Raw genomic sequence first — 20459 nt, forward strand, 5'->3', positions numbered from 1 at the left:
GGTGCCAGTTCCTAGAGAGGGGGAGAGGGCTGTGAAGCTGTTTATACCAGAACACTACAGCACAGCACAAGGAACTCAGCCATGGACAGAAGTAAAAAAAGACTAATGAAAAGTCCCTATCAGGGGAAGAAAGCCCTAAACCTTTTCATTAAAGTATTTTTTTACTTTAGTCTGTGGCTGAGTATCTTGTGCTGTGCTGTAGTGTTCTGGCATTTGGTCTATGCTGTTTTTCCAAGCTGTTTATACCATCCAGGAGGCTGTAATCAGCTTTGGAGAATTTTTTTTGTTTGACCCGAGCTAGAGGGGGTCGTTGAGATGGTGACTTCGAATGTGACCGCTTTATGGTCGGATCTTACAAGGGAGGATGATACTGCAGGGATGCTGCAGTGGTTACTCATGATGGTTAATACCAAGTCCAAGATATTATCACCTCTTATGGGGGTACTGACTAGCTGTTCCAAAGCATTTTCATTTACAAAATCAAGGACTCTCTGGGCATTTGTGTTCTGGCATGAGTAGTTCTTCCAGTCTATGTTTGGGTAGTTAAAGTCACCCAGGATCAGGGTAAAGGGTTAAATCTTGATAGATTTGAAGAGGTCTAGATAGGCAGTTTGGGAATCTTGAGTCATATTTGGTGGCTGGTAGCTAGCTATGATTTGTACAGGGATCTTGTCAATGGTTAACTGCACCTGGAGTGTCTCCTGTGCGCCATACTGTCTGACCAGCCTGAAGGTGTGTATGTCTTTAATATATACTGAAACTCCACCTCCGTTGTCTTTACTACCCACAGTTTGAGGTCTAAATTTATGATAGAATGAGTAACACGGTATGGCTGGGGTGCTGCTGGCAGCTTTGAACCAGGTTTCTGTGTCTCCGCAGATGTCAGCATTTTCCAAGGTTAAGAATGCTTGCAATGAGTGCAGTTTCATGTTTAGACTGCTAGCGTTTAGCAGCATGACCTTTAATTTGGGTTTTGATGAAATTTCTATGTTGGTAGTTTTAGCCATCACTTTTTCTGAAAATGGCACTATGGGGGAGGCAAGTCCCCTTGTCAGAAGCCTGAATCCCAAGTGAGACAGATGCAGGCCATCTCTGGCAAAGCATCTTAGTTTGTCAATCATATCTTCCCAGGCTGTCAGGTACTGGATGCCCCTGGAATGACACCAGAAACTAAGTCAGTTGTTGAAATCAATCATTTTTGTCTCTCTCTCTCTCTCTCTCTCTAATATATATATATATATATATATATATATATATATATATATATATATATATATACATAGGTTTACTATTAAAATTTCAAAACAAACTTCGTCGACTGTACTATTGTCGAACACGGAAGTTCGAAAACAGTAATATCGATGACAAAAAAACAACCTAGGAACGGGTTTTAACATGGGACGAGATAGGTGTTCAGTGTTATTCTGAACTACAAACATCTCCCCAGGGGTTTCAACAACTTTTGTCCTGGAAGCTATGCCCTTGCTTATGAGGTGAGCAGTGTATAAGGTTTCCTTACCATTGTGGAGACATGTTGATTAAAAGTAAGGTTGCTGTCAACCTGTATGCCCAAATCTCTCACTACTGATTTAGAGGTTAGGATGTTGCTATAAATATGGTAATCTGCAAGAACATCACCTTTGCCAAAGGGGACAATAATGCATTTTTTTGCATTGAGTTTAAGACCATGACTTTGGCACCAATCATTGGTTTGTGTAAGTCGTCCTTGTAGAATGTTGACATCGTATAGACACTCAGTGACTGCTCCCAGTTTGCAGTCATCGGCAAACTTTGTCAGCCACAGACCTTTTGTTTTTGCCTGTACATCTGAGAAGTAGATTCCAAACAATAGGGGCCCCAGCACCAATTCCTGTAGAACACCTCTGGTAATGGGTCTGCTGGTGGATTTGGAGTCCCCTATTTTGATTGAATGTGTTCTGTTGGTGAGCCAGTTTACAACCCACCTGACAGTATGTGGATTGAACCCCAGCTGGGTGAGGTTTTCAATGATGCCTAAGTGGGGGATTGTGTCAAAATCCTTGGCCATGTTTAGGTAGGTCTTATGCATAAATCTGCCTTCGACCAGGGCTTTGGTGACAGTCATGAAGAAGTCCACCAGGTTCAGCAGAAGGATCTTCCTTTAACAAAACCAAACTCGGTTGGGTCAAGTGTGTGAAGGTCTCCATGGGCTTGCAGATAAGGCTGGTTAGGATAATGGGTCTATAATTCCCAGGGTTGGTGGATGCACTCTACTTGTGCAAGGGGATGATGGTAGCTGCTTTACATTCATCAGGGAAAAAACAGTGCTTAGGCTGTGGCCAAAAGGAGTATCCAATGGTGTTGTTAACTCTTAAACCATTGAGAATGCAGCCTGGGATGTTATCAGGTCCCATTGTGTTTTTAGCCTTCGAGAGAGTGGTTAAGACCTGCTCTTTAAAGATAGCAAGTGGAGAATAGGTGATAGGAATTTTTTGGGGTATACATTATGTGGCAGGGATGGGGGAAGAAGTTTTCACTGAACCTATCCGCCAGCATGTTGGCTGTTTTCACTGGTTCAGTATATGTGGTACCATTCACTACCAGTTCAACACAAATCTGGGCTTTTCCTTTAAGGTATTGGGTGTAGCTAAAGAAGGCCTTATGGTTATCCTTAGCTAGGGATGCTAATCTAGATTTGTAGTTAGCTTTAGAGGACTTTACAAGACGTTATGTTTGCTTGTTCAAGCTGAGATGGGTGTGCTTCTAATTCTGAGATCATTACTTCTTGCTCTTAGGCATCAAGTTCTTCCTCTTATTATATAACCTGTTTGGCAGGCTTGTTTTTTTTTGAGAATTTTTATTTGGTCCTATCAGGAATGGCTGAGTCGATACAATTGTATAGATGTTTATACAATGCATTGGTGTATATCCCAGTGCAGGTGTCCTTGCCATCAGTGGGGACAGGAGGATTGAAGCTATTAATGCCTTCTCGTAAGAGGCTGCAGTTAGCTTTGGAGAAGTTTTTTAACCTAATTTCTCCTGGGGGGGGGGGCAGTCTGATGCTATCATTACTTCAAAAGAGACTGATTTATGATCAGACTTCACCAGGGAGGGCCACACACTTGTGGTGGTTCACCGTTCTACCATGTTGGTGAGGGCTGGTAAGTCTAGAATGCTTGGGACCCTTGTGGGGGGCCAACTATCTGCTCTAAGACATTTGAGTTAATGAAGTCCAAGAACCTTAGGGCGCATGTGTTTGTGCACATATAATTTACCCAGTTTATGGACTGGTAGTTAAAGTCACCCATAACCAGGGTGTTTGGTTGTATTTTGAGCAAGTAGATGCAAGTAGGCAGTGTGGATATCATGGTTCATGGAGGGGGATCTATAGCTAATGATAACGTGGAGAGGGTCTTTCCCATAGTTATTTGCACATGGAATAACTCTTGGGCATCATTCTGTTTAATCAATCTGGAAGTGTATTTATATTTGATAAATATTGATACTCCTCCTTTAGTTTTCACTAATTCATTTTGTGGTCTGAACATGTGGAAAGCATTAAATCTTTGTATGGCCGGGGTGCTCTCCATGGTCTTGAACCAGGTCTCTGTGACTGCACAGATGTCTGCATCTTCAAAGGTGAGGAGTGCTTTGAGTGACTCCTAGTGTTGATTATAACCTTAAGGTTGTTTTTTCAGGATATTTTTACATCAGGAATTTTGTTTTTGTGACATTGCTTAAAAAAGGCACTACGGGGGAGGCAAGAACCATAGCTAGTAGCCAAAAGCCCAGAGGTGACAGGTGGAGACCATCTCTGGCAAAGCATCATGGTCTATCAACCATATCATCCCAGGCTGACAGGGACTGGATCCCCTTAGAAATGACATCAGAAACTAAGCCAATTGTTGAAATCAATAATTTTTGTCTGTATTGAAGCATCATCCTATGTGAAGATAGAATGCTTCTTAAGGCAAGGGACATACCACCTGGGACACACATAATCAAAAAGCTCAGTCATGTCTCTCTTCATATAGTCCAGCGAGGTATGTCTCATGTCATTCACACGAACCTGGACTATGACAAAGTCATAACAGTGCCTATTGTTGAGAGACTTGAGTGCATGTGTGATGCGGCGGATCCTGGCGCCTGACAGACAGCTGACCATGACCTTTTCCTTATCCAACCTGGTGAGTAGGACATCTGTGTGTCTCACAATGGAGTGACTATGACTAAAACATTTGATTTTGTGTTTTGCCTTAGGGGCATGTTTAGTGAGACACCGGTGCATGCATTTGTATGTGTACTGTGATTTGCTGGGAATGTATTCAATAAAGTGTGTTTATGTTTGGGAGATCTCTGATTTTTAGGTAGGCTTCTAGTGAGAACCTTTGCATATGTAGGTTTAAGTGTTGTACGCATGGATGGTGCTGGAGGTGAAGTGTGTGAGCTGACAACCTGCTTATTATCTGATATAATGATTTGTGAGTGAGAGAGTCTAGATTCTAGATTCTTAATATAGATGCATGTCTCACCATGAAATCAAACTGATTTCAAACACTATAACCAGTGGTAGCACACTATACTGGGCTCTGAGCCAGCAATCACCACTCAGATAGGTCCTTAGCTGCACTCTACTCTCACTAGGGTATGTTGGAAGGCCCTTGTTTGTGGAGGAAAGCAGGATTAGTGCTCAGAACCTGTAAAAAGAGACTGGGTCCAGCAAATCTGAACCAAATCTATGTTAGGCTAAAACTGCAGGAAACAGCAGAAATACAGTAAAATACAGTTAAAAAATAATAGCACACAGTAAAATACAATGCAAGAAGTGCAGATCAAGTAAAAATTATATTTAAGTAGCAGACAGTAGATGCTTCAAATAGCACAGGAGATTGATTGCTTGTGATTGTTTTATGTGATAAAGATATTAAAGAAAACAAGTACAGGCATTACAATGTAAAAAAATAAGAAAGGCTGGGCCAAACCAAGTTTACATTAATATGCTGTAACCTTGGGCTGTTGGGGTGGGGAGGGGGTATAAAACTGCACTGATATTATATGTAGAGTTGAGATGTTTTCTGTTATTTTTGCATAAGTGAATGTCCAGATTAATGCCCTCGGCTTAATCTAAAAAGATGTATTTTCTGTAAGCAAGTAGGTTGGAAAAACAAGACAGAAAGATGAGTGCCATGAAAGTACTAAGTTTTTTGCATATGCAATGATATTAGCTTGTTTTCTTTTTCTTTAGAAATGTTCAGTAGGATTTAAGAAGTCTGCAGCTGAAGGCAATTATGCATTCTGTTCTTATGTTTCCATGGAGACAAGATGTCTGCAGGTGCAAATAATTAATCTTGAGGATTCTCAGCATTGCTTGCTGAGAGAAATGAAAAATTTAAAGGTACAAGGGCAATCAGTTCAGTAAAAAGTAAAGTCTGAAATTATTGGAAGTGACTAAGCGACAGCAGCTTCCCTAGCAGCCGTAATAGTTCAATGCCTTTAATAGAACAGTACATAATTTAGTTTTATTTAAAGATAGCCAGTGTATTTTTCATAAAGCTAAAAGTTAATGTTTTCTGAAATTATAAACGTTGTTTTTCACATCTGGGACTGGAACAGAGATACAGAAAGAACATACAGCAGTCAGTGTAAGTGGGAGTACAGGCTATAACATGCACTTTAGCATGGGTAACCTTAATGTTAGGTAATGCCTGTCTGTGCAGATGTTGATTTGGGGCAATTGTTCCTATCAGGAGGATTAAACTTCATTTTATGAAGATGTACATAGTGTGTGTTTGTAAATAGGTTATGGGGTGTTCTTAAAATTTATAGTTTTGGGGGGTTTCATTAAAACAAAAAGTCATGAAAATGTGACAGAGGTTCAAATAGAAAGGACAAGAAAAAAATAAAAGATCAACATGCCAAACATTATTGTCTGCATGTGACAAAAAAGTTGGAATACACATTCAAAAAGCTGTCATATACAATAGATGAGAACAATAACTTCTTATCATAATGGCTATGCTATCAATTTTATTTTGGAATGTAAATTGCCTTACAAGTATAGACAAAAAGGAAAGAGTACTGAATTATATTAAGAAATGCAGATTGCAAATAGCACTGCTGCAGGAGATGCATTTAAACAGAAAGCATGTGAATCTGATAGGCAAGAATTGAGAAATGCATGTAATGATGGACTAAGGATAGTTATAGAAAAGAAAATACATGATGCATAATGCATGCAACTGGAAACATGTTAATATAGTTTGTTTTCTTTTATAGTAATGTATGTTTTCCTATGTCTTTAGTGATAATTTAATAACGGTGTTAAAAGTAGAAAAGATGTCTTGTAATGCATACATTTGAGCAGAAAATCAGTGCATGCAATATAAACCAGATTACAATGGCAACTGAGCCAGTAGCCGTTTGATAAGGTGCAAAAAGCGGATTAGGTCAACCCAAGTGAATTTTACCTGATACAAAATTGTAAGCACTCACATTAACCAAACAACACAGACAAAAGTGGAATAACGAAAGATTGCAAAATTAGAAGAAGCCAAGAACATATATCATATGAGTGAAGCTTCAAATATGAACAAAGGAACAGAAGACAGCTAAGATTAGAAGGGACAAAAACCAGAATAGTATCAATGTATCATAACACTGAATGATGGGATTCTTTTTAGTTGAACTGGATGAGATGTTCCAAGTCAGTGTTATATTTTACGCCACATAGATACATATAAATAAATATACTTTTTTGTGCATCCTCTTTATTTGCTGAAAACATCTCAATTCTTATTAAACTAGATATTTTATTTAGCATTTAATAATTTAGGTTTCCGACTGTATCCATGGGAGGTAACTACATATTACTTGACAAAAGCCTGTTTCACTCTTTTTTTAAATGTGTGGTAACAGTTCTTGTAGAATAGTCCTTCTCACAAATGCTCCTTACCTTCCCTGAACAATTTTCAGTGCATTCTGTTTCTTTGCTAATGTGCATAACTTTATAGCTGTCTCAAAGATGTGCTCACACAGCAAGATTGCATCACCCTGAGGAAAAGAAATTAAAAATGAATTTTATAACAGTAGCAGTAGCTGTTAGTAATTTCATATTAGCATACATCTTGTGCAATACAGTTATCAATGCATAAATCCATAGTAGATGTATATTTTAATGAAAAAGGTTGTATCAGTTTATATTTTATTCTGTCCTATCACTCATTTTTAGTGTGCTCTGAATTCCAGTGAAAAACATTCGGCCAGTGCAATGCCATTTTCCTTTTATACAGCCTCAGCTGTGCGAGTTATGCTGTCACAGGAAAATACTTAACGGGACAACTCTGACATGCAGTCCTAGAGGCAAGAGAAAAGATGAATCTAACAAATTGTACACAACATTAGATTTGTCATTCTCACCCAGTGTTGGCCCTGCTTTCACCTTTTACATTGTGTGGTACACTAATGCTTTATAACACATTGGGGGAGGAGAATACAATGGCTGTCTAATTGGTACTTTACCTCATAACCTACTCTGCTCCCGCATATCTGTAGTCCACAGCTTTTGATGGGAATGTTGAAAGAGAAATTTGACATTAAGCTATGGAACTGTAGAAGCATTTTTCAAAAATGTTATTTCATACTAAGCTGTAATTGTGTTAATAGAGTTTTTACTGTAAACACACACACACACACACACACACACACACACACACACACACACACACACACACACACACACACTTGTAGTTCTCCAATGAAACTTTGGAATTGTGTTATTTAACATAACCAACATACTTTCTTGAGGGAAAAAATATATATAGCTATATATTTATATATATATATATATATATATATATATATATATATATGTGTGTGTGTGTGTGTGTGTGTGTGTGTGTGTGTTTGTCTAATGAAATACAGAACAGGAACATACAAATGGCCAGCTCCCACTTAACTGAAGAGATATGATTTTAAAGCTAGCCTACACCTCAAAACATTATACTTATTGAGGTGACATTTAAAATAAATGTATACACTATCACACTTTGCAGTTCTTCCTTTATCGGAAAACATTTAGGTCAGCAAAGAAAGTCGAATAAGAAGTATTCAGTATGGCTTATTTCATATTTTTATTAGTGTTTTAATATTTTTTTCAGCAATTCAAAGCTTTTCTTTAACATGTGTTACCTGGTTGTGTGCCTGCAACATGTTTGCTTGTTTGAAATATTCTGCAGTAAGTTAAAATTGCCTTTGTGTTTTTTAATTTCTATGATCTAATAATCTCTTTTTGTGAAATATCGGTGACCAATATCTGCTTAAAGCTTATATGGCAGATACAGTCTGAACATTATTACCAGGCTTGGCTGCATGCAAGGTAAATACTTTCTGAATCACATATGAATTGCTATTATACACAGTGGTTTGATTACCTAATTTCAAAACCCAGATGCCCCCATCCAGCGAGAATTAAGCTGTAGGTGACTTGTATCTTGTCAGTGGTAGATCTGGAGGACAGTTAATGACAGCTGGAAGTGATTAAATACAGGCTGTCACTATTTTTGTTATCTCCACTGTCAGTTTGGTGTAGAAGTTTTAGACTACATGCAAACCCAGATCCTACAGCAGTCTTGGGGTTGCTTCCTTGAGCCTCCATTTGTCTGTTCTTTGACTCTCACCAAATCACTTGACTAGATACTGACCCAGAAAAGGAACTGTGTGGACAGTCCCTTTTATCTGGTTAACAGACACTGTTTATTTTTATTTTATTTATTTATTTACATACCACACCTCTTTCTTTGGCCCTAAGCATGTCAGACATTTATACATGCAGTTCCTTACACAAGATTTGCTCATTCCCAGTTACTCCATTTACTTTTTACTTCAGTGCACAGAATGCTATCAGGAGGTGAGAACGAGGGTGCTGGTGGTGCTTAAGAGTTAGTCACACAGCTGTAGGAGCAGTACCCCTTGCTGCCCTATTCCATAGTGTTACTCAACTTTTCAAAGAAAACAGAATAATTCTGGCTTCAGAAAGAACTTGTAATGTGGCTGATATTAACCTTACAACATCAGGAACTGTCACCATTACTGATAAGTTTGACTTTAAACCTTTTATTACAGTCAACTTCAAATCAATGACATCCATCACCAGAGTTTTGTGAAGTGTTTTACCTTTATCCCAGTGACTAAATCCAATCTGGATGATAATTTAATGGAATTAAAAATCTTCATGAGAAAGTTGCATTTGGCCTTTTTTTTTTTTTACAAGGGTAGAGAGGTTATCTATTACAGTGATACTAATTTTAAAATGAAAAGCATGTTTCCACCCCCTATACACCCAGCTGTGAACTTATTTGAGAAATTGTGTCAAAAGGACATTAGCAGAGTATTATCTGAAAAATGTGCATGAGGGATGGCAACATGTCTAATGAGGAGTGAGGTGCTATTCAGGAATTAAAATATGATCATTCACTCAGGTTAATGAAATCTGATAAAGGTGGGGGATGGTCATTATGAATACCTGGGATGACTGTGGACGTAGAATGGCTTTAATAACCTGAAGGATAATATGAGGATGGGTTGCAGAATGAAATATTTGTGGTATATAAAAAATAATAATTTTGGATGAAATGTTGCTGACTGGATTGCTATCAAAAATTATTTCACTATATGATGGTGCAGCATCCTGTTATTCCATCAATATTTGGTATTCACAAGGTACATTCTAATATGGTAGACCCCCCCCCCCACACACACACTTAGGTCTGTTGTTTTATCAGCAGGCTTAAAAATGTGAGACAATAGCTAAAGTCATGTTGAAAAAGAATGTAGTGTTTATTGAACATAGCTTAAAAGATTTTTTTGCACTTTATAAAAAGATGAAGAAAGATGAATTTGATGATGGATGTTACATGGTTATGAATGATGTTAAAAACCTGTTCTCGGTAATACTTCACAGTTTAGGAATGCCATGGTTTGGGAAAGCTATAGTAACTTTTCATTGTTTGTCCATTAATGACATTAAGACTTTAGAATGTTTTATGGAAATAATATTAGAAATTAATTTTATGTATTTTGTACGGTTACCTATTACGATAGCGAAACCGCAGTTGCGCGAATATGGAAACGTCGACACATATTGAGTGAACCGCGAAAACACTAAACATCCTGAAGCGTGAAATTTGAAATGTCGAATCATCATAGTTGGCCCTTCTCCGGTATAGCTCCTTAAGGTAAGTGTGCAATAGTTACGGACCTTAGGGTTAGGGTGCAAGTTAAGGTAAGGGCATACATAGTAATACATGTAAGCTTTAGTTTAGGGTTAGAAGTAGGGTTTTGTTAAGTGTATGCATGTGGATTATTTATTTTGTTTGGGTATAGCTCCTTAACGTAGTTGTGCAATAGTTACGGACCTTAGAAGTAGTGTTTTGTTAAGTGTATGTATATGGATTATTTATTTTGTTTGGGTAAGTAGTACATAGCGGGTGATGGGGTTGGCCAACTATACTGATTCAACATTTTGAATTTCGCAGTTCAGGACATTCGGTGTTTTTCCGGTTCGCACAATATGTGTCGACTTTTCCGTATTCATGTATGCGAGGTTTCGCAGTTATAATATAGACCCATTTTGTACATGAGTACTACTGCCAGAAGATAGGGGAGGCTATGGGTGCAGCTTGCACACCCATTTTTGCGAACCTGGTTCCTTGGTGAAAAACAATTTATTCTTTTAAATAATGTGTTCTGACAATGTATCACCTATTACAAGATTCTGAACAATATTTTCATGGTATGGAAAGGTAACATTATAACTCTGGATGATTTTTTTGTTTACATAGACTGTGCTATTAGTTTTTTTAAGCTTTACAGTTCATAGGTTAATAGGTTCATAGGTTCATACTAGGCTATCTGCCCTAGGGCATTTATAAGCCTAGCCAGAATGTGTTTGGCTTTCGCCACCCATTCTAAATTTATTTTGCTATGCCCTTTTTCGAGGTTAGTATACTATGCCTCTATCTAACAGTGACACAGAAGTGATACCCGGGGTAAACCTACGATCTCCCATCCACTCATCAAGATTCCTCTTGAAGAGAGTCAATGAGGGACTCTGCCTAACCTGGACTGGGATTTTATTCCAGAGTGAAGGGAGCCTCTGGGTTATGAATCTGTCCCTCCAGCATGTCCTATTTATTTCAGTGCTGAGGTTCAAGTCTCTCGAGCGCGTAGCTCGATGGGATTTGGATTTTCTGAGGTGCAGCATGTCCATTAATTCCGGGTTGGACATGGCTTTATACGTCAGGCACAGATCTCCTCTGAACAGGCGGTATGCCACTGAGTAGAGCTGGAGTTTCTTTAACCGGGCAGCATATGGCATCTGTTTGAGCCCTTTGATCCTCTTGGTGAGGTACTTTTGGGGTCTTTCCAGTTGCTGCAGGTGTCTGGTAAGGTACATCCCAAAAGGGGCATTGTACTCAATTATGGGCCTGATGAGGGATGAGTAAAGAGGCACGATGACCTCCCCGATCTAGATGTGAATCCCTTCATGATTAGGTGGGCTATATAAAATGTTTTTCTAACCACTTAGGCCATGTGGTTGTCAAATGAGAGATTGCTATCAACTTGGGTCCCCAGGTCCCTAATTACTTCTTCTGTACTTAATGGATTTCCACCTATGTGGTAATTTGTGGGCACTTTGTTTTGCCAAAGGGATGACTATACACTTTTGGCATTTAGCTTGAGGCCATGGCTCTGGCACCAGTTGTCTGTTTCTATGAGGCCCTTTTGGAGGATGCTTGTGTCGGCTGGAGAGTCGATTATGGCACCCAGTTTGCAGTCATCTGCGAACTTGGTCAGCCACAGTCCTTCCGTGTTGGCCTGTACCTCCGAGAAATATATACCGAACAAGAGAGGTCCCAGGACTGAGCCTTGTGGGACACCACTTGTAACTGGTTTGGAGTCTGACATGGCTCCAGCAATTCTAACCATGTGGGTTCTGTCCTTGAGCCAGTTTGCAATCCATCTAGTGACATAGGGGTTTATATTTAAGCTGGTGAGCTTATCTATAATGCCCGAGTGGGGTATTGTATCGAAGGCTTTTGCGAGGTCCAGGTAGGCTGTGTGGACCACCTTCCCTCGTCAATGGCCTTGGTGACTGTTTCAAAGAAATCAACCAGGTTTAAGAGGCAGGATCTGCCCTTAACAAAGCCGAACTGGGTAGGATCCAGTGTTTGTAGGTCCCCAATATCTTTATTTATGAGGTCCATGATGATCCTTTCCATAGCTTTGCAGACCAAGCTAGTCAGGCTTATGGGGCGATAGTTTCCAGGATCCGTTGAGGCACCACCTTTATGGAGAGGGACCACTGTTGCTGTACGCCACTCTTTGGGCACATATCCTGTAGTAAGGCTGAGATTGAACAGTAGTTTTATGTTTGGGTTTAGCTCTTCTTTGAGTTCATGTAGGACGCAGCCCGGGACACCATCTGGTCCCACTGATGCTGTGTTTTTTGCTTTGGAGAGGGTGGCTCTTACCTGAGCATCTGAGATGTCAGGGGGGCGCAGCACTCTGCTGGGATAGATATTTGCCCTTTTGGTGGGGAGGGAGAAGTTTGCGCTGAACCTGTCAGCTAGGATGTTGGCAATGTCTGTGGGTTCGGTGTATTTTTTGTCATTTTGGACTAATTCTGAGCATATCTGAGAATTACCACCCAGGTTCCTAACATAACTAAAGAAAGCCTTGTGATTATCCTTAGTGTCCTGTGCAATTTTTCTCTCGAAGCTGGCCTTAGACAATTTTATGTGTGCCCGTAGTTTTTTGCTAATACTGATCAGTGATGCCTTCCCTTTTTGGGATTTTGCTTTATCATTTAGTAGCTTCCTCCTTCTATTGTATAGTTTGTTTATGGCTGGGGTTCACCAGACAGGACGTCTGCCTTTGGAGGATTGGGTCTTGGTTTTATTTGGGATCGCATGTAATTACACATTCATTATCAAAGGATTATATCAATTGTTTGGATGTTAGGAGTATTTCAGGATTATTAATCTAGGAAATTCCATTCTTGTATATATAGGAAGTATACATACAGTAATTCATTAATACATTATACAAGTTGTTACCCATTTCATTAGAAAAAAAGAGAGTAATCAGGGTATAGACGGTAAGAATACCAAGGCTTATCTCCTTTGATTCTGATGTGTTTACTGGAAATGAAGAAATTCATTAAGATGGTAAGTGATAGACGGTATCCAACAGGACTAATTGAAGGGGCTGCTTAAGTTTAGAAAAGGAAGAAGAATGATTTTCCCACAATTTTAAGTGAAATTGTTTGGACATTTAGTAACACTAGTAGTGACAGGACTGTTGGGCACAATGTATGTGACAGAACCTTTTTGGTAGATTTTAGTATTAGTTCTAACATTATTAGGGATATTATTAGTAAACATTGTAATTTTTTTTTAGATGTGAGAATATCATCAGGATTGATTGGAGATACTCCAGTAATTGTATAGAAGAGTAAACCAAACTTGAAAAATTTTTTTGAAAAGACAACCATGAGAGATAGAACATCAAGTATGGGTAACGGGAACACATAAATGTGGTTGATGTTTACAATGCACTTACATTAATGTACACTGTGAAGGGTTTATGGCACAAAAATTACTTAAAGCATTACCCACTGGTGAGTTTAATTGTAATACAACATGCATGGTGTACCTGGCATGGTGTAAAACGTGCAATGCATTTTATATAGCAAAAGGGAGATGGGTTTATGTTGTAGGATTTATCAATACTTATATAGTATTAGTAGAATGGATTTTTACAATGTGTTTGATAAGCATTCACAACACTGCAAAAACTTTAACAAAGTTGTATTTTCTATTTTAGAAAATGCAAACAAGGCCAAAGGGAGGGACTGGAAAAATAAAACTGCAAATGAATATATTGGCAACTCCATTAATCTGGCCACTACTTTTTTTACATTACTAAAATTCATCATTCCATCTATAGAAAACACTTTTAAGACTGCAAAAAAAAAAAAATTACTTTATGTTCTGTACATTCCATGACAGCATTCACAAAATGCTGCTTCTTATTCAAAGTTGGATGTAAATAATCATGATCCACATACACTGTCCAGCCCACCACAGTGAACGTTTCCCTGACTGTCATAATTGCCACAATACCTCTTCTTTTTTATATATCACCACAAACTGCACCAAAGTAACTGTAGTTTTCCATGTGCCCTCTCCACTACAGACAGTGGTTCAGCCCCAAGTGGCGATTTCATGGAGCCATTGCACCATTTTAGTTCTCACAGACTAAAGTAAATCTAAACCTTCATCTTCCAGTATTTCTCCAACTTCAAATTCTTTGAACACACTTATCTTCCATTGTAATAAATTTTTATTTGACACTTTCCACCTGGCCACCACGTTCTTCCATAAGTTTTGAACTTCAGCTACCTATTGCTTAACAGGTAAAATGGCTACCTGATAGTCATTCAAAAACTAAGCCTCTTCAGCTCAAGCTATGTTTAGTCTTTTTATATATTATGCCAATAGCCTTAAGACATCTCACCTCTTCCAGAACCCCCTCAGTTCTCTGACATTCAGTCAAATTAATTTTTAGTATCTGTGGAATACTGCTGTAGTGTCAGCCACTGCTCTCAGTTATCGTCATTACACGTCTTCTTCCAGACCCACATTCTCGCAAAACTTCTCCACATTTTATACCATCATTTGACTGATAAGACATTCATACTTATAAGTTTTACATCTTTTATTTGAATAGCTTTACATAGTCACTAAAAAAGTCATTTTAATTAAGCAGTATTTATGGAATGACTAGTAGAGATTACCAGCCTGACTTACACCACAGGTCTCCACCATTCCCATTTTTAATGTATTGATGATGCGTCTTGCAGTGACACAATCTCTGTCACAAGGATGGCCTTACCTTCATGCTTTCCATGCCTACTGAGCAGTGTTGATGAAGACATGAACTATTATGATTCCTAGTTTAAAACTAGGAATCCTCCTCTGCTTGTCTCATGGCAAGTTTATCTCCCCAACCCAGCTGTGTCTCAAGTTTATCTCCCCAACCCAGCTGTGTCTCAAGTTTATCTCCCCAACACAGCTGTGTCTCAAGTTTATCTCCCCAACCCAGCTGTGTCTCAAGTTTATCTCCCCAACCCAGCTGTGTCTCAAGTTTATCTCCCCAACCCAGCTGTCTCAAGTTTATCTCCCCAACCCTGTCTCAAGTGTATCTCCCCAACCCAGCTGTGTCTCAAGTTTATCTCCCCAACCCAGCTGTGTCTCAAGTTTATCTCCCCAAGCCAGCTGTGTCTCAGAATTTGCGGCACCTATCCTGTGGCAAATAACACCACTAACATAATTAAAGCCAGTGGGACTTCCAACTGTACTGAAGAACCTTGCAGAACTTAAATCCCCAAGCCAGCTGTGTCTCATAGACTTCACTGCACCTATCCTTTGGCAAATAACACCACTAACATAAGTAAAGCCAGTGGGACTTCCAACAGTACTGAAGAACCTTGCAGAACTTAAATCCTCAAGCCAGCTGTGTCCTATACAATTTGCAGCACCTATCCTGTGGCAAATAACACCACTAACATAATTAAAGCCAGTGGGACTTCCACCTGTACTGAAGAACCTTGCAGAACATAAATCCCCAAGCCAGCTGTGTCTCATAGACTTCACTGCACCTATCCTTTGGCAGTGGCAAATAACACCACTAACATAATTAAAGCCAGTGGGACTTCCAACTGTATTGAAGAAACTTGCAGAACTTAAATCCCCAAACCAGCTGTGTCCTATACAATTTGCAGCACCTATCATGTGGCAAATAACACCACTAACATAATTAAAGCCAGTGGGACTTCCACCTGTACTGAAGAACCTTGCAAAACTTAAATCCCCAAGCCAGCTGTGTCTCATAGACTTCACTGCACCTATCCTTTGCCAAATAACACCACTAACATAAGTAAAGCCAGTGGGACTTCCAACTGTTCTGAAGAACCTTGCAGAACTTAAATGTATGTCTCATTATAATACAAAAGGCATTAGTAGGTTGTGTTTTTTGCTGTAATCCTTAATGTACTGAACCAGCAGCAACAATTTCAGTCCCCTCTCCTGTTTTGTTTCCATTATCTGTTTGGCACCTTTTTGTTTCTGTTAGGGCTATCTGTTTCAGGGTTTCTTTATTGTGATTGGTTGTTTATTGTTTTTGTTTACTTTTTTTGCTGTTTAATTAATTTTTTCATGTCCGGACAGATTTTTAGGGCTTATTGGCCCTCGGATTATGTTTCTGGCTTGTGGATTTGTTTGCACCTTGGCTTTTGTTTGCCTTCAGCATTCTCCATGTTGGAAAAACCCTTAGATTTAAAGAGGTGCTCTTCGTGTGGTCGGAAAATGCTTGTCTGTGACTCATACGAGGAGTGCCTCTATTGTCTCGGCAGAGACCATTTGGAGCATTTGCTCCGTATTCAACCGCAGAGCCTTGGTTGACCACTGAAACAAGCTTTTGTTGAAAGGCATGGTCCAGGGGGGCCCTTTGGGCAAAGAAACCTCAACCAAATTGGGCTCCTCTGGACATAAGAAAAAAGATCTCTCCTACTCTGTTTCCTCGGGGGAGGTTCCATCCAAATGACCCAGGCTGTAGGATCCCAGGTCCCCGGATCCAACACCAGCCAGTGCAGAGTTGGATCTGAGAGCCTCTGATCCAAGGACTTCCAGGGAGTCCACCCCAGATTGAAGGCCTCCAGTTCCAAGTCTTCTGACCCGAAGGCCGTGCCCTCGATTCCCAGATCCAAGGCTCCTACCTAGAGGCCTTTGAATCTGGATAAGGATACACATGCTCCATGTCCAACCTCCTCAGATCTGAGGGTTTTGAGACTTGTTTCCTCAGATCCTTTACTGTACTCGGGCCCAAGATGGCCGAACCCAAGAACTTTGCTAGATTCCATTATCATGGAGGAATTTCCTATGGAGCCCTCCGGTGGGGACCTGTTGTTTAGCCCCCCCCCCCCCATGCAGGGTCTGTTCTTCAGATCACAGAAGGAGATCCTTGGTGTCTCGGCACTGTTGTCCAGAAAGGTCCAGCATCTCCTCCTGGTCTTCAAGGAATATTCCCCCCATTGACATGGACAGGATAAAACGGTCCTTCTTAAAGACTCAGATTGATTTGGGGCTGTTGGTGTCCCTTGCCCACAGGCCCAGGGAAACATCTCCCACTCCCCTCTTAATTTCTCCTCATCTGACCTTACGCTGATTGGATTCTCAGGGACTGGTGTGTGCTGTGGAGGCAGTCGGGGTATTGGGCAGCCCTTTGGTTCCTCCCCCACCAGGATCTATGGCTGGTTCTGTTTACATTCCCCTGGTAACATATACCGGTTCAGGTTGCTGCCCTGGAGTCCATGGTGGCAGGTTCCGGTCCGGGTTTGTCAGACTGTTCTCTGCCCCTCAGTGCTTTAGTACTTGACAGCTCTGGGCTTGCACTGTTCAGAGTGTTGGGAGGTCTGGTGGGGTCGGTCTCCTCTTCTGTTGTGTTGTTATCAGTGGGAAAGGGGGATGAGGCCTCATCCCATCCCTCTGCATTCCGGGCAGTGGAAAGATCCCTCTCTGCTGTCAGATTTGCCTCCCCGATCGCTGTATTCCTTCCCAGCCCCAGGATTTGAGTAGACTCACTCATCTTGCTCCCAGTCAGCCCATCCGATCTAGCCTCCAGGGGGATCCTCCCCCATAAAGGTCCCTCCTTCTTCTTCTGAGTCCTTACCCCAGCCTCCCAAGGAGGAAGTTCCTTGGAAGAGGACATTGTAACATTGACTTCCCCATGGAGTCCCTTACAGAGGACATGGATGCTGATGAAGGGGATGGGTTCCCAAGGTCGCTGACTGATGATGTCTCCTTCAGGGACATACTGGCGATCCTTAAAGCCAAGGGCAACTGGTCTACCCAGGCCCCATCCTCGAAGGAATCCATGTTTCTGGAGGTTTTCAGTAAGGGCCCATCTACCTCTTGGGTGGCCCTCCCTGCTGACCCTTTAATTAATCTTGTAGCCAGCAGGGCATGGAAGGAACCAGATACCATGGAACCAGTGCCCAAAAGAACTGACAAGTTTTTAAGCCCCCCTTCAGATAAAACCTTCTGGTCTAAGGTGGTCCCAGTTGATGCTATTGTGGTGGCTGCCTCCACCAAGAAAGAACTGGTGGAGCAGAGTTCACCTGTCCACCCTTCCAATTATGAATTGAGAGCTCTGGACAGGTTTGGAAAGTGGGTGTTTGCATTGGCTTCATTTAGCCTGTGAGCCTTGAATTATTTAACTCATTTCACCTGTCTCCAGAGGGACTTGATTAAAGAACTTTCAACTTCCCCCGCGGACTCCATCTCTGAGGAGGAATTTAACTCCGTTTCTCCCAAGCTGGCCACTCTTAGTTTTATAGCCAACTCATCCATGAGGTTACTCTCCAGTGTTGCAGGAGATTCCTTATGGGCAGCCAGTACAGGCATTATCATCAGGTGCCATGCCTGGCTGCGTTTATGCAGGTTTGTGGAGGCCTTCAAAATATCATTCACCAAGGCCACTTTTGATGGTTCCTTCCTGTTTTGACCCAGCATTAAGGAGACTATAACCCACAGTGAACAGGAAGGGAAGATGCTGTCGGCATCAAATTTTCTACCCCCCAAAGGCCCTTTTCTAAGACCCAAAGGGGGAATAGGAAGATGTGGTTCCACAAAGTGCAGTGTTCCTTTCAGGAAGCTCACAACGATTCCTCTTCCTGAGGATGGGGGAGAGGTTTCATTGGCAGATGTCACCCCAGAGGCAGAGGAGGCTGGCAAAATCAAGGTTCCAGGGATCATTTCTCTGATAAACTTTTTCAAAGTCCCTGAGACATTGCCTGACTGTCCTGCCCTGGAGGCAGTCTGGGGTTGATTGGCTTTGCACCCTTTAGCCTGTGCAAATATCACAAATGATCAAGGGGTGCTAACAATTATATCCAGGGGCTATTGCATTCCCTTTTCAGAAACCCCACCAAAGAACAGAACTCTCCCAGATGCACTACCCAGTCAGAGGGAGTTAGCCAACCTGGAGGTCTCTAACTTCCTTCAAAAAAGAGCCATCCAAAAGGTCCCCACAGGACAGAGAGGATCCAGAACTTAGTCTTGCTTCTTTTTAGTACCCAAGAAAATGGGGGACCTGTGTCCCATTGGGGTCCTATTACATGATCGAAAGTTTAGGTTAGTAAATACCTAAACATCGATCTGGTAATAGTAAATGCAAAAAAACTGAAAATGGATGATTTAACACAGGGAAGGAATTCCCATGGCCGTTATGCAGATTTTACCCCTTTCCCCACTGTAGAACAATCTCGGAGTTGGGATATTTAGTTAGGGGGGTGTGGGGGACACAGCCACTTCATTTTGGTTTAAATTTTTTTTTTCTTTTGCGGCCAAGGGAATTCATTCCCTACATTAAATTAACCATTTGCTGTTTTAATTTTTTGATATTATCAGTTCGACGTTTAGGTATTCACTAACCTAAAAGTTTGCTTGGGTAATATAGACGCTTCCCATTTTAGACCTCAGCCTTCTAAACCTGTTTGTCAAGAAGTCAAAGTTTTGGATGGTCAATGTGCAGTCCATTGTGCCTCTTTTGCACAGCAATGACTGGATGTGCTCAGTGGATCTCCAGGATGTGTATTCCATATCAAGATATACCAGCATTCCAGGAAATTTCTCCACTTTCACTTGGGAGTTGATCATTTTCAGTTCAGAGCCCTGCCCTTTGGCCTCACCACAGCCCTCTGGGTGTTCACCAAATGCATGACAGTGGTGCCAGCTCATCTCAGGCTGCATGGACTACACAAATCTTCATTGATCCCATCTCAACAACTGGAATTCATAGGCACTCAGTTGGATACCACCTCGGAGTTTGCTGGTCTTCCTCCCCAATGCTTGCTTCTTATTCGCTCCCATGTTCAGGTTCTCCTGGAGCAAATTTGGCCTCCAGTGTCACACATTCTCAGGGCTCTAGGTTCCATGGTGGCTGCCATTTATCTAGTCCCACTTGCAAGGTACTACATGAGAGTACTTCTGTGGACTCTAGTGATCCAGTGGTCTGCTCTGTCTCACCCTCTATCAGTCTCCATTCACCTCATGGCAATTTGTCTGAAACACCTCTTGTGGTGGATACATTCTCCAGACCTCTTGGCTGGCAGGTCCTTTTCCCTTAGTTCCCTCAGCCACGGTCACCATGGACACTTCCTAGGGTGGGGGTGGGATTTTCAGGGAAGATGTCCAAGGGATGTGGTCATATTCGGAGACCAAACTGCACATAAACATTCTGGAGATGAGAGCAGTCTTCCTATCATTGCAAGCTTTTCAGGACTGCCTCCCTCTGGGCATGATAGCAGTGTACATGGACAACATGGCTGTTGTGTGGTACATAAACAAGCAAGGGGGCAT

The 20459-nt window shown here is 41.1% G+C and overlaps 1 protein-coding gene across 1 annotated transcript in view; it reads right to left on the reverse strand.

Moving 5' to 3' along the window:
* Positions 1–20459, reverse strand: part of MYO1H (myosin IH) — an 835299-nt gene that overhangs the window by 125040 nt on the left and 689800 nt on the right. The window contains exon 29 of the mRNA XM_044068514.1: positions 6932–7029. Coding sequence (XP_043924449.1) covers positions 6932–7029 — 98 coding nt within the window. The remainder of the gene's footprint in view (positions 1–6931; positions 7030–20459) is intronic.

This window comes from Protopterus annectens, chromosome 4.part0, assembly GCF_019279795.1.
Source record: "Protopterus annectens isolate FY-2018-M chromosome 4.part0, PAN1.0, whole genome shotgun sequence".
Taxonomy (NCBI): domain Eukaryota; kingdom Metazoa; phylum Chordata; order Ceratodontiformes; family Protopteridae; genus Protopterus; species Protopterus annectens.